The sequence below is a fragment of the Molothrus ater genome, chromosome 2 (assembly GCF_012460135.2).
Source record: "Molothrus ater isolate BHLD 08-10-18 breed brown headed cowbird chromosome 2, BPBGC_Mater_1.1, whole genome shotgun sequence".
Classification (NCBI taxonomy): Eukaryota; Metazoa; Chordata; class Aves; order Passeriformes; family Icteridae; genus Molothrus; species Molothrus ater.
In genome coordinates, this window is record NC_050479.2 from 89393179 (window position 1) to 89406497 (window position 13319).

Genomic DNA, 13319 nt, shown 5'->3' on the forward strand with positions numbered 1-13319 from the left:
AGCTCTGGCAGCGGCTGCAGGAGGCGAAGGGGCCGCGAGGCCGCTGCCGGTGGAGATGCCCGACTGGGGGCCGCTGCGCCGGGGGCCGCGCTCCGGCGGGTCCCGCCCCGCTCCGCCCCGCGCGTCATCCCGGCTCCCCGCCGGATTGGGCGCCGCGGCTCCCTCGGCCGATCCAGGATGGCGGCGCCCAGTGGAGCCGCGAGCTGCGAGGACTTCGCCGAGTTCCAGGTGAGCCGCGCGGGGCGGGCGGGGCCGAGCCAGACCGGGCCGGGCCGGGCCGGGCCGGGCCGGGCGCTGCCTCCACCGCCGCCGCCTCCCGCGCCCCGCGCGCTCCCGCCGCCTCCCGGCGAACGGCCCCGCGGGAGCGCGCGCCCCGCGCGCGAGGTCACCCCGCTCCTGGCGGCCGGCGGGATGCGGCGGGAAGGGAGCAGGGTCCGGCCTTCCCCCCCCCCCCCTTCCTTCCCCTTCCCTCTTCCCTCCGGCAGCAGCGGGGCCGGACACCTCCCCTTCCCCGCAGGTCCCCTTCCCGGGACGGAGCGCTCGCGGCGCGGGAGCCACGCGGGCGGCGGGAGCTCCGCGGGCGCCTCCGCGGCGTTTGAGGGAGCGGGGCTGCCACCCGTGTCTTCGGCGCTGCGAGCGGGGCCCAGGCCGGCGGGGCCGTGGGAACCGGCCGGTGCCTCCAACACGGAATCCCAGAATATCCTGAGTAGCTCGGGACCCTCAGGAATACCGAGTCCAGCTCCCGACCCTGCACAGGACACCCCAAGGGTCACACCAGCTGCCTGAGGGTGTTGTCCAAACACATCTTGAACTTGTCGGGCCTGGTGCTGTGACCGCTGCCCCGAGGAGCCTGTTCCAGTGCTCTGCCACTCTCTGTGAGAAAAACTTTTTCTTGAAACCCAACCTAAACCTCCCCCAGCTCAGCTTCACGCCCCCCGGAATGATGGGGGGTTTTATTCAAAGTTTGCCGTTTTGGTGCAGGTTGTGCCCGGTTTCCTGTGTGGAAGTGGGGACGGGGACTTGGGCAGAGGCTCTTCAGCCTGTCCATGCTGCCTGCAGGGCCAGGGGGCTTCAGGGGGCATCAGTAACTCACCCCTGCTCTGGCCTTTGCTGCCAAGGAAACTCCGTGGTTTGCAGCACATACTCCTGCATGTGGGATTGTTCCTTTGGTGCACTTCCCACTCTTTGTAAGGAATCCTATTTACTTTCTATTAAAATGCTTGACTATGCAAATTTTTTGTCATAGGCTTTTCTGAGAGATATAACCAAGTATCTCTCTCTCTCTTTTAATACAGGAGCTGCTCAGGGTGATGAGGACAATCGATGATAGAATTGTTCATGAATTAAACACTACGATTCCAACAGCTTCCTTTGTGGGGAAAGTTGATCCTGGCCAGACATGTAAAGAGCTGTACGAGTCTGTGAGTGTGCTCACCTTCCACTTTCAGCTCCCTTCCCACTGCTTTGTTGTGTGCAGTGGCCACTGAAACATCCTCAGGGTCTGAGGAAGACACTGCCTTGGTAGATCCTGCTTTGTGTATTCCTAGCTGTCCTGCTCAACATCTCCATGCACTGCTTGGAGTTCTTTGTTCTGCAATACCAATCCTTCGGGAATCTTTTAAAAAAGGTGCTTGCTTTTCCTGCTGCTCTGCAAGACTAGTCATGTTTACCTTTGACTTTTGATCAACTTGGTAAGAGCAAGGATGACAGGATAGTCTAAATTGAGAGTAGCTGCTGCTCAAAGCAGTGTTGTTTCCCACATGTAGGTTATGAATTCAAAGGGATTTCTGTTGGCACAGCAATACCATGACTCTAGAAAAGTCTTTAAACTTACAACTGGGAGGTTTTTATTCTCTGATGAGTCACTGTGACTTTCTTCTTCTCCCCACTTAGTTGATGGATGCTCACACCAAGAGAGAAAGAATCATCAAAAACTGCATCTCTCAGACTTCTGCTGTAGTGAAAACCCTCAAAGAAGAGAGGGAAAAGGCCCATGAAGATGCAGCATTATTAAAGCAACTCAGGAAAGAGCAGACAAAGGTGAGTGGTGGGTGGAACCTTTGAGAGATCACTTATAGAGGAAGAAGAAGTGGGTATCTTTCCCAAATAGGAAAGGAAGGACCAGTGTGATGGAGAGAACCTGAAGTGGATCCTGAGTCAAGCAGTCTTTTCCAAGGTTCTCGTTGGGTCTTGTGAGAATTATTTTCCCAAAGTCTCCCCAAAGGCAGAGAGCTACTTTTATCCTGCAACTGGAGCATTTCCTGAGATTCTTCTACATGAATGCTGTAGAAAAACACATATTCTTTCCCATGGTGGATTCTAACCTTCACTGACTGACACCACTGAAGCACAGCTTAACTTTTCCTACAAGATGTTTGTTCTCTACAAGATGCTCCCAGGCAACCTTGAATTCCACTTATACAACCTTTTTGCTGTTTGGTATTTCTTGGATTAATATTTGGAGTACCTTGTGATGGTGTGAGAGAGAGACTTCTGGGTTTGTATACAGAATTCTAATGTGCAAATGCCCTCTCAACCTTCTGGCCTGTCGGTGGGAAATATTTTACCACAGGTGACCAGAGGGGATTGAGTATCAGAAGCGGATAAAGGAGCCCCATTGAAGTTCTCACCTCACTTCCAGGGCCCCTTTTGTAAGGAAAAGGATACTGAGAGAAGCATGTGGCAGACAAGCAGTTTTATTCTTAAAGCCTCACTTACTGAGCTGCTAACAAGCATGGATATTAGTCTGGAAAACTGGAGTGGTTGCTTAGTATTTTCTACAAATTTTGTTAGCAGAGCCAGTTCTTTAAATCATTTAGTTACTGAGACCAAAATCTATCTCTGAAAACACTGGGAAGATCACAATGAAAGTGTTTAATGATTGGGGGTGACTTCAAATGTTGAAAGCATTCATTGACTTAGAAACATCTCAGAGTTTTTTATGAGATCACCTCAGATTTGTACTTGGACCATAGGAGGTGTGATCCCCCCTGCTTTTTTTTTTTTTTGTTGGCTCTCCAAAACACAGAGAGTCATGTTTTTTCTACAAGTCAGAAAAGCTATCTTGACAGAGCACATCCTAGTTTTAAGAGTGGGAATTTCAAATATCTCTTCACTTGCTTGCAGTACAGATCTCTTTTCCCTTGTTATGTGTGTTTCTCTGATCCTGCTAGTTGTACAACTTGGAGGAGTTCATGCAAAATTATTACTTCTGGGTCACTGAATGAGAAAACTTGGAGTAGTATTTTCTTTGAACTACTAAAGATCCTCTGAGTGTTTATTTTATAGAGACTATCCTGGTCATCCAGTCACTCTGGATGCTGGATTCTTATTTCAAACAGATTGAAGTCCTGTTGAGTTGGGGAAGGTGCATCCAACAGCTGTAGCAACTCTGTGTCCCTGGATATCTTACTTGGAAGGTTTTTAGTGGGATTGCTGTCTTGGCTTGCACCTATTCACCAGGCCTCTAATTGGAACCATGTATTGAAAATGCATAAACTCTGACTCTTTGTCTGTTGTGTTAAAGACTCCAACAAGAATACATCCTAAATTTGGGCAAAATGGCAGATGGTTCTTAAATCTCCTACTATTGCCTCAGGACCAAATTACCCGAACACAACTGTCACACCTGGCCCTTGGGGTTTCTAATAGGTGTGAAACAGAGAGAATCTTACTCTTCTCACAGGTCAAGTGAGTGTTCAAGAACTGTGTATTGGTGGTAGTTCTTGCCAGAGCTTTTGCATCTGTGTAGAGCTGGTTTGTCCTGCAGTGATGACATGAAATATTAACTGGTTCAGACGGCATGAACAACACATGATCGGACTGCAGACCCTTTTTGGTCAGTGCACTGAGTAGATAGCAAATGAAGCAGAGAGATAACCTCAGTTTTAAATCCAGAATCCTAGCTGGATTCCTAGCTTTGCTGCCAGCTTCATATATGACTCTAATAATGCAAGAGTGGTAACTCAAGGCTGCAGAGCTAACCCCAGCCCTGGAATTCCCTGTGCTCAGTGCTTGCATTAGGTGCAGTTATTTGTGCCTGTGAAGCCATCAGTGTTAATCAGTTAATTACTAGCAAATCTGGATGGGCATTATTTAGGAATAGAGCATGAGTAATGAGGATCTACTGCCAGGCTTGCTTTGTGAGTCTGCCTTCACTGTGCCCTTGCAGACCTGTGTGTGCCCTGAGAAGGGCCAGGCTCCCAGGGTGATTACATATCGTGCCCTTTGGTTTGCACCATCACAGGAGGTGTGCACCTGGTGCTGGGGTTGGGAGCTGGAAAGTTGCACTTGTAATAAATACTGAAGGCTGCAGGGAGACCTGTTTGACAATAACCCTTGTATCTCTTATTTTCTGCAGTTGAAACTGATGCAGTCGGAGCTCAATGTTGAAGAAGTGGTAAACGACAGAAGCTGGAAGGTACTCAGTCATTTAATAGTGATGATGTTCTGTCCCAACAGACAGTCCTGCACTGGAGGGGTGGGACTGGTGCCTTGTGAAGCAGCTTAACTAGAAATAGATGAGGGCACTGCTGGGGGAGATGCTTCAAGTCAGTCATTTTCCCAGTTCTGGATGCAGAGATCAAAACTTTTCAGTTTCACTGCCAGGGGAAGAAAAGTATCTGATTTAGCATGGAGGAAGGAGTGTGGATTATTCCCTGTGTCCCTTTCTCCTCCTTGCTAGGGGCTGAGCACTTTGTAGGCTTTTCTGTGGTGACTTCTCTGAAAAGCTTTTTAGGGCCTCTAACAATGTCAGAGAGAAGGGTTTTTCACATTTGCCTGTATCTGGTGCTGATCACAACTCAGCAGAGCTCAGGAGAGGGTGAAGCTGTAGAAGCTGAACCTTTTCCTGATGGAGTTTCTTCAGGCCTGAACAGACACTCCCTGGTGCAAAGGGCAGCCTTGCTGTTGCTCTCCCTGTGTCAGCAGAGGGTGCAGATCACCCTCTGGACTGATGGCCCGAAGTCTGTCCACTGAGCTTAAATTCTGAGGTGGCTGTATTGTGCCACTGCAGCGTTTCACACCTGGCATCCTTTTCTGGTTTGATGTAGCTTTTCAGAGCTTTCAATACTGCAGAGAACCTCTCTCCCTCTCTAAATGCAAAAAGGAATTTTGCAAATAGCCAGTACTAGCTGCACCTTCCTTTTAAATCACTACTTCATGATTTTAGTCCCCTAGATTGCACCAGTGTAAAACCAATGCAGCTTTATGTCTTGGGTGTTTGTCAGTAACCTCAGTGCAGGCTGATGAAATGAGCATTTACAGTTTCCTGCATATGCTTTGCCATCAGCACACCTCTGTACTGTCCCAAAAAAGCGAAGCATGCACTTCAGTTTAATTTTAAACCCACTCAGATCTGACTAATCAATGCCACAGCCTTACCAGCAACATCCTGCAGGTCACCAGGGGCAAATATTTCACAGCAACTCTGCTACAGGGGAACAGCCCCCAGCCTACTCTTCATTCTGAAGCACCAAATTTAGTAATGATCCCAGAGGTTTCTTGTAGCTGCATTAAGCTTTTACTGGTGACAGAACTGTCTTATTTTTCCTGAAGATGGAGAGTTTAGAAAGAGTGAGGTATGCATGGTGCAGGGGTACTTTAGCCTGCTAGTGTATTCCTCAGCCAATGTTCAGAGTGGAGCTTGAAGAGATAAATATTTCTGGGTTTTATCTCCAGCTCTGCTGTACTGTGCTCTGAATATTCACAATAATAAATGTCTCTTTTAGCTGCGTGTTAAAATGTCAGTTAGAGCCAGTCATGGTTGCAGACTGAATGCAATTTGTTACATAGAAGTGATTATTGGTGTGCAGGCTGGTGTTTTACTTTTGTAGACTTCTGGTTGGGAAGTATACTTGTGTATTTCCATTAATCCTGAACAACCAAAAACTAATTGGAAAAATCTGATTAGGAAACAGATTTTTAAACACTGGCTGACTGTAGCAATAGTGGCATACAGATGGATGCTACTTTAGAGAAATGCATGTGGAATTTGGATGATACCAAACAAGGAATTGACTTTCAAACAAGACACTTGCATTAGTCTCTGTCCGGCACCTCCAAATTGGAATTTATTGTTGGAGTGGTTTATACAAATACGTAAAAGCCAGAAAAATTAAACTTTTGACTAGTAACATAAATTTTAAGGTTTCTCAGCCATTGCTTTTCCTGAAAAATGTGTGAAAAATGAGAATAGCACTTCATAGGTAGACCAGTGGATTTAAGTGGCCCGAGTAACACACTGAGATCTGTGAGCCCATGATCCTAAAAGTAGGAGGCAGTGTTAGTAAGACTGCAGTGTTGATCATCCTGCCACAGGCTGTGGAGTTACTGTTGAAGATAATTTGAAATTTAGCATGATAGCAAGCAAGCTGGCATTGTTTGATGCTACAGACCCTTGCAGTGCTTTAGAGAGTATTTCCCTTTTAGACATATATACTCTTTTAGACATATATACTATTAAAATGTCATTAACAGATGATGGACAAAAACCAGTTCCATTTGTTTAGTAGTAAAATGTTTCTGTATTGGACTTGATGCTGTTGCTCTTAATTTCTCCTGTCACTGATCTCAAACCTTTAACTCAGCTGAACTCTTCCAGAGGTGTCCATTCCATGTGGCAACATAATGGCTGCACATTTCTGTGTGTGAAAGAAACTATATCACAGCTTTTGTTTCTGCAGTATGAAGCAGTTTGTAATCCATGTCTATTTCTTTAAATAAATTAAATTTGAAAGGTAGTTGAAAATTGCTCCAAAATTATTGAAAAGCAATGCAGTAACTAATGTGTGCTCCAGGCTTCACTTTTGCTGAAGTTGCCATAGGTTCTGAACTGTGAGTAAGATCTGCTGTAGAAGATTCTAGGAAGATAGAACTTGAAATTGTGTATTTATATAAAGTGTTGGATAACTTCCCCAAAATTACAAGATCACTCACTCTGCACATAAAGCCAATGGGAGAGTTCATGAAGCTTCATATCCTGATGATCACAGGCATTTGGGTCTGCCAAATCCCTGGACAGCTTGGCAAAATATGCTCTTGTGGGAATGCTGGTGGGACAACCAACACCTGCCAGAGCCTCAGCTTGGTGTCAGGTGGTGCTTGTGTTGCTTTCAGGACTTGTGCTGGACAAGTTGGGATAAAAACTGATAAATAACTAAATGGCTTGTGAAGAGCACTTGCAGCCTTGGTGGGAGCCTGTGTGTTTTGCTTTGGATTCAGGCTACCTTACTTTACATAGTCACGTTTCTTGGCCCTCCTTAGGGCAGGCTGGCGGCAGTTCAAGCTAAATATACATGATCCTCAGTATCCAGTTCTGGAGGCTAAATTTTACCCAGAGAAGGTGTCAGAGGTGAGTGAGGCAGGAGTGCTGTGCCCTTTGCAGGGAGTACTGGCAGCATTGGCACAGGCAGGCAGAGTGCTGGAAGTGTGTACCTGGCTTTCAGGAGCCCTTGCCCCTCTTCTTGGCTGTCATGCCAATGTAAAATGTGCCTGCTCAGGAAAGACAGGAATACAGCACCCAGGTTTGAATGCCAGAGTGAACCTAACAGAACACAACTATTCAGGAGCCTTCCCATGATTATTTCCCTCTCTTTTAAAAACAAAAAGGCATCAGCATTTTTTATGATAACAGCCTGCCAGGATTAAGAGTCTGCATTTTCTGAGGGAGAACACTTAGTGCTGTGCAGTCTCCCAACATCAGGCTGCAAACTTTGGATTTACTAAAGCCAGGAGTGAAGGTGAATGGAGATGGATGTCTTGGTAAGTATCATTTATTGATACCTCAGAACTGGGCAGATTGAGATGGGTGTCCAGGTAGTTGAGGTAGTTGCCTGAACTGTCTGTGAAGTTCTGCTCATTTCCTGGATGGGGTTGATTCACTTTTGCTCTTCTGTTTTGGTGTCTCAGGTATTTAATGAGAGGTGCCGAATTCACTACAAGCCTCCGAAGAGTCAATGATGATGTGAGGCATTTTCCATCAAGGTGGTCCATAACTGTGAGAGCCAAACTGGAAAGAGACCTTGGGTGAGCTGAATTGGGACCCTCCAGAACCAGTAGAACCCAGTCTTGTTTTGTTTTGGACCTACTTAGCTGAATTCTCAAGCTTGAAATGATCCTCCTGTAATTAAGAGAAAACAACTAATCTTTTGTACAAAATATGTGAACAAATGAGTTTTATAGTATTAAAACAATTTTCAATCGGAATGCAAAACTGGCATCTTTCTTGAACTTCCACAGCTTCAGTGATCCCAGAGGGGAAGAAAGAGTAAAACCTATCCTGAGCAGGGAGGAGAAGGCTCTCCCTGAACTGGTGCCTGCTAAAATATCAGTGAACATGGTCTTTTTGTGGAAATAATCTGCTGAAGTCTGAAAGGAAATAAAGATTGCAGACTGATCAGCAAGTGTAGTATGTTCAGCATCTCTGAAAGTAAGAAGTTACCAGCCTTGTTCTGAACTGCTCAACACGAGCAGCAGTGGCTCAGAGCTGTGTGTGGGTACAGGTTTGCCATTGCTGCTGCAATGCTGACAGGCAGCATCTGTTGCTTACTGCCCTTTGGTCTGTGTTTCCAAGTTCTGGAGTTTTCCTTTATATAGGGAATATGGTGTCGATTTAAACCACTTTGGGTTGGAGCTGAAGATGTGTCTCATTTGGGAATGAGACTGTCCAGGGACCCTTTTTTGTCCCTCCCTCTGAATATTTAAGAGTAGTTCTAAAGGTGAGTTGTGTTTGAGCTGAGGAAACAGCTGTGCATACCTGATCCTGCTGATCCTGGCCATGATGTTGTGTTTAGAAAGCTTGAATGCAGCACCCCTGCAGTACCACAGCATTTAAAGGCAGATGAGTAGGAGGAAAGCTGAATTGCTGCAATTACAACTGTGTATTTTACTTTTTACTTTTTATTTTGTATTTATCTCAGGCTGACAGTCAAGTGACAAGGTCTGTGTGGTTGCCAGCTGAGATGATCTTAAGAACCACTGACCTTGAACAGAGCCCTAAAAATCCCTGTCTTGCAAACACTTGGGAATTCAGCAACAGCAGTGAAATTACTGGACATACTCTCCAATCCCTAAAGCTTTGAAAATATAGGGAACAGGATAAATAAATGAAGGAATGTACCTGTGTTACTGAGAGCTGGCAAAGATCTGTGCAGCAGCATCTGTTTTATAGATGTTTGTGCAGTAAAGACTCAGACTGTTTGGAGGCCTTTATTTTAGGCACCAGGGTTATTTTGTCTCACCTTTTTTTGAGAATGAGGTAGAAATTTATTTTAAGTCTTTGAGGATATAAATCCTAATGTTCAAACTTCATTTTTTCCCCTCTTTTTTTCTCAAGATACTGCAACTGCTTTATGCAGAACTTTGAGTTGGAGCACTCATTCTTGAAGATTTCTCATTGTTTTTCTGCAACTCTGAAAGCAGAAAATGTTGTTCTTGTTCTTCAGTTGTTAAATTCTTATAATTGTTCATCATCATCATTGTAAATCAAATAATGCTCATCAACCTGGGCTGAATTGGCACTAATGAAATTTCAACAGGAGATGATGGTCAATTAATGAGATGTTGAGAACAGTAAGTTTTGATTTCAAAGTTGGTACTTTATTATTGACCTCTAGTATAGGTGTCTAAAATATTTGCTCTCTCCAGGGCTTGGATCAACTGCAAGGACAAATTCTCTTTTTAAGCCAGTTCTACAATAGAAACTGATACATGTGTGTATAGACTTAGATCAATAGTCTTGAAATATAATTTTTTATTTCTGTATAAACTAGAGACTGTAACGAGAATTAATCATTGTCTTCCTTTATCCATCCAGATGTTTGCTCAGCTGTTGTGGAAAGCTTCTTCACTTAAGCAGATGCTGTGATAAATGACCTGTGAAATGGATGTGATGCGCAGATTTTTTTTTGCATTACTTATGAGGAAACTATGTTAAAAAAGCCCAAAACCCACAACCCCAAAAAATCAGCCCAGCATAGAATTATTTTCAGTTTGAATATAAGGCCAAGCAAGTAGTCCTATACAAATCTGAGTATGAAAAACTGATACCTTGAGAAGACTCCCAAACCCCCAGCATCCCTTCTTGGGATGTTTGCATACAGAGGGTTGCAGGAAGACATTGAGTTGCTTTATTTGGTTTGCTCTGAGCACAGAGGGTGTCTCTTACAGTAGTCCCCAGCCAGTCAGGTGGCTCAGAGGCCGTTCAGGTTGCTGTTGAACTCGATGGAGCACATGGTGAGTAAATGGAATTGCATGCCACGCTTGGGGCACGGGGCAGGAGGACACGGCTCTGCTGTTCCTGGGAGCCTCAGAGTGTGTGTGGAGTGGGTTGTTCTGGCACATGTGCAAATGGCATCGCTGTGAGCTGTGTGCCACACAGGTAAACTCTGTGTCTAGGGTCCCCTCAGGATTCCAGGATAGGGTTTAGTCAGGGATTGAACCTTGCTTCAACGTTACCATTGAGGTAGTTACAAAATTACTGGGCTGTTTGCTGTCATATGGGGGTCAAATAGTGGACCCTCCAAACTGCAGAATTTCATCCTTTTCCTGGTTTTAACTTTTGTTTCTGCAAGTAAGGGCATTTGAGCACAGCTGATGGCTGTGTCCAGAGTCTGGGTGCCTTGCCTCCACTCCTGGGGCTTTCCCATTGCTTGCAAATGGTGAATAGAGGTGGGCAGATCCTGCATGCTTGGAAAGTCCTCTCAAGCTTGTGCATCTTTCCTTCTGTGAAATAGAAAGAGGTGTTGTTTGAACTTTTTCTATCATTCAGTGCTGTTGTCTTCTGCAGCCTGTAGGCATGAAAGACTGATGAAACAGGTAATTTCTTTATAGAATATTTTTAACAGTAGATTTCAGTTGTCTTGAAGCAGACTGGGAGGAAGAGGCTCAGCATAGGCTGGGCTGTGATAGCTTTGTGCTGCTGAAGGTCGGGTTTCTGTTGATCCTTTTTCATGTACAATGTCAGAAATCTTTCAAAATCAGGATGGGTAGCAGGAGGGGAAACCCTTATTGCAGACCAGCACATTGAAAATCAAGTCTGTTGTTCCTGTGATGATGAAAACAGATCTTCAGCTGGTACATGGAGGGCTGCTTTCCTCTAGAAACTCTTAAAGACATTCAGACCACATGTCCTGCCCAGCCACAATTACATGTTACTGTGAAACCAGAAGACTGACCTTACTGACTTGGCTTTCACAATCATTTCTACAGAGCTGACTTCATTCCTGGTTTAAAAATTACTTGTAAATACATAACCCTGGGTTTTGGATTTTGGTGGAGGTTATTATGTCTGCTTTTTTTGTACTGGTGTTTTTATCAACAATAACTTGGCACTCTTAAAATTGCTTAAACAGGACCAAGGAGTAGTGGCCTGCAAGTGGTAAAGATCTGTTCCTTCTGTGTTGGAGTGGTACACGGTGCAAGATGTTACTCAGCTTCAAAGCTGTCCAAAATGCCAGTGGTGGTGTCCCAGCAGATTTTCCAAGGAAACAGCAGCACAGTGATGTGAGGGGAAGCTGCCAGTTGTGCTGATGGAGAGCGTGGACTGGGACGTGATACCAGCCACGTCTCAATCACCACAGGGGGCACACTCACCTTGTTGTGCAAGAGTCAGCGTGGGGTTTGCTGTTCTTTTCAAGGCAGTGTTCCAAATCCTGGTTCATTACATCCAAAACTTAGTGTAGAGAGGGGTGGGTGGAGTTGGGGATTGCCCCAGATAAGGTTGATCAATTGCCTCTGGTCATCTTTGATCACAGGTCTGTGAAATGTCAGCACTTCAAAGTGGTTTAATGAAATACTTGTGCAGGATGAGTACTGCATCCCAGACTTAGAAATATCATTGGATTTTGGGACAGCCTATTAGCACTGCCGTGGAAAGGAAACAGTCTGATTTGCCTCTGTGAACTTCAGCATCAACTTGCTGATAATTAGTCTTGATTTTTTTCCCCTTCTGCACAATTGTGCATTCTGGGGAAAAAAAAGTTGTTATGCTTTAAAGTGAAAAGCCAGCAAACCCAGAAATATGGAGTCCAGTGAATGATTTCCATGCAACATTAATATCTTTAGTTTCACACCTAGAGTCTTTCCAAGACTATAAATGAACCCTCCTAGACTTTGTGCTCAGTGTATTTGTTGCTAGACAGAATCAAGGTTCTCCAGGAATGTACTGCTCCCCTGGGGAATCTTAACATCCCTTCCCAAGGAAGTTAGCAGGATCTGTATCCTGGTGAGTGGAGAGGTTTATAAAATACCCTGTTTTAGCACTGGTGCTGTGCAGTTGTTGGACACATTCTCTGATTTCTGGCCTCAGTAAGGTGAACTGGCTCTTCCAGTTCCTTAACTTATCTGTCCTGCTCTATGAATAAGGCACAGGTGGTGGAACATGATCAGCATTTGAGTGAATCAGCAGGGTCTTATGCAAAAGAAGGTTTGAGTTGTCATCAGCTCCATGAATAGGGCTCTGAGGAACTCCTCATCTGGAGAGAAGTTGGTAAAAGTGGCAGAATTCCAGTTTTAACAGCTGTTACTCCCTATATTCCTGAGAACTGGAAGGATTTTTCTCTCTGTTCACAAAAATATTGTCTCAGGACAATGATTTTTCCTCAAATGCTTTTTGTCCACCTCCATAGCACTGGTGCTCAAGTCTGGAAAATTCTGCAATATCTTTTTCAGTAACATGCTGTAATACTAATCAATACTGTTGAGTGTAGGGCCCCTGCAGCCCCAGTTTCTCAATCTCAGGGGCTGTGTACCAAAACCAGGCCTTGAAGTCAGATCTGAAGTACTTTTTACAGCGTCTTGCATCATTTGTTACCTGTGAGGAGGAGGTTCAGTAGTATGGATAGGACACAGATAATTTTGTTGCTATGGCCATAAACCCAGCTCTTCCTAGCAAATTCCCTAATGCTGATCCCAGCAGAAATGCCCATTGCCTGTGTGCAGTATATATTCTCATTTCACCTGCTCCCATGTACCTGCCCCTGCAGACTAAAAATTGTGTCTGGTCTGTTTCTGCTTCTCTGGTCATTGCTCTGGAACAATTCCTCTTATTTGCTGGAGAGGGGGATGGTAGAAATATTGACAGGGACTAATTTTTTTCTGTGGTCTTGAAGTGTTAGTTCTCCCTTACCATGTAGGCTGCTAGCAGTTATTAGCCTTCCCCCAGTAGGATTTGAGCTTTTTACATTCACATTCATGAGTGTGACTGTGCCATGTGACTGTAACTGCAGATTGAATACTTCTGGCTATATGTTCTCATGTGATCTGTTTTAACAGCGTACGTTGAAATTGGGACAGCTTTTGTGTTTTTTCATTGTACTTTG

The 13319-nt window shown here is 45.0% G+C and overlaps 1 protein-coding gene across 1 annotated transcript; it reads left to right on the plus strand.

Moving 5' to 3' along the window:
• The first annotated feature begins 46 nt into the window (after positions 1-46).
• On the plus strand, positions 47-9885 carry MIX23 (mitochondrial matrix import factor 23). The gene is made up of 5 exons (XM_036380495.2): positions 47-228; positions 1296-1421; positions 1894-2040; positions 4361-4420; positions 7909-9885. Exons 1-5 carry the CDS (start codon positions 178-180, stop codon positions 7957-7959), a joined length of 435 nt encoding a protein of 144 aa, XP_036236388.1. The 5' UTR covers positions 47-177; the 3' UTR covers positions 7960-9885.
• Positions 9886-13319: the final 3434 nt, after the last annotated feature.

What these genes read in the sequence shown, in the direction of transcription:
- MIX23 (XM_036380495.2), top strand. Translation starts at nt 178, where the DNA reads ATGGCGGCGCCCAGTGGAGCCGCGAGCTGCGAGGACTTCGCCGAGTTC. An exon ending in GTAAAGAGCTGTACGAGTCT is followed by an intron (nt 1,422 to 1,893) that starts GTGAGTGTGCTC and finishes CTCCCCACTTAG; the next exon opens with TTGATGGATGCTCACACCAA. An exon ending in TCAGGAAAGAGCAGACAAAG is followed by an intron (nt 2,041 to 4,360) that starts GTGAGTGGTGGG and finishes TATTTTCTGCAG; the next exon opens with TTGAAACTGATGCAGTCGGA.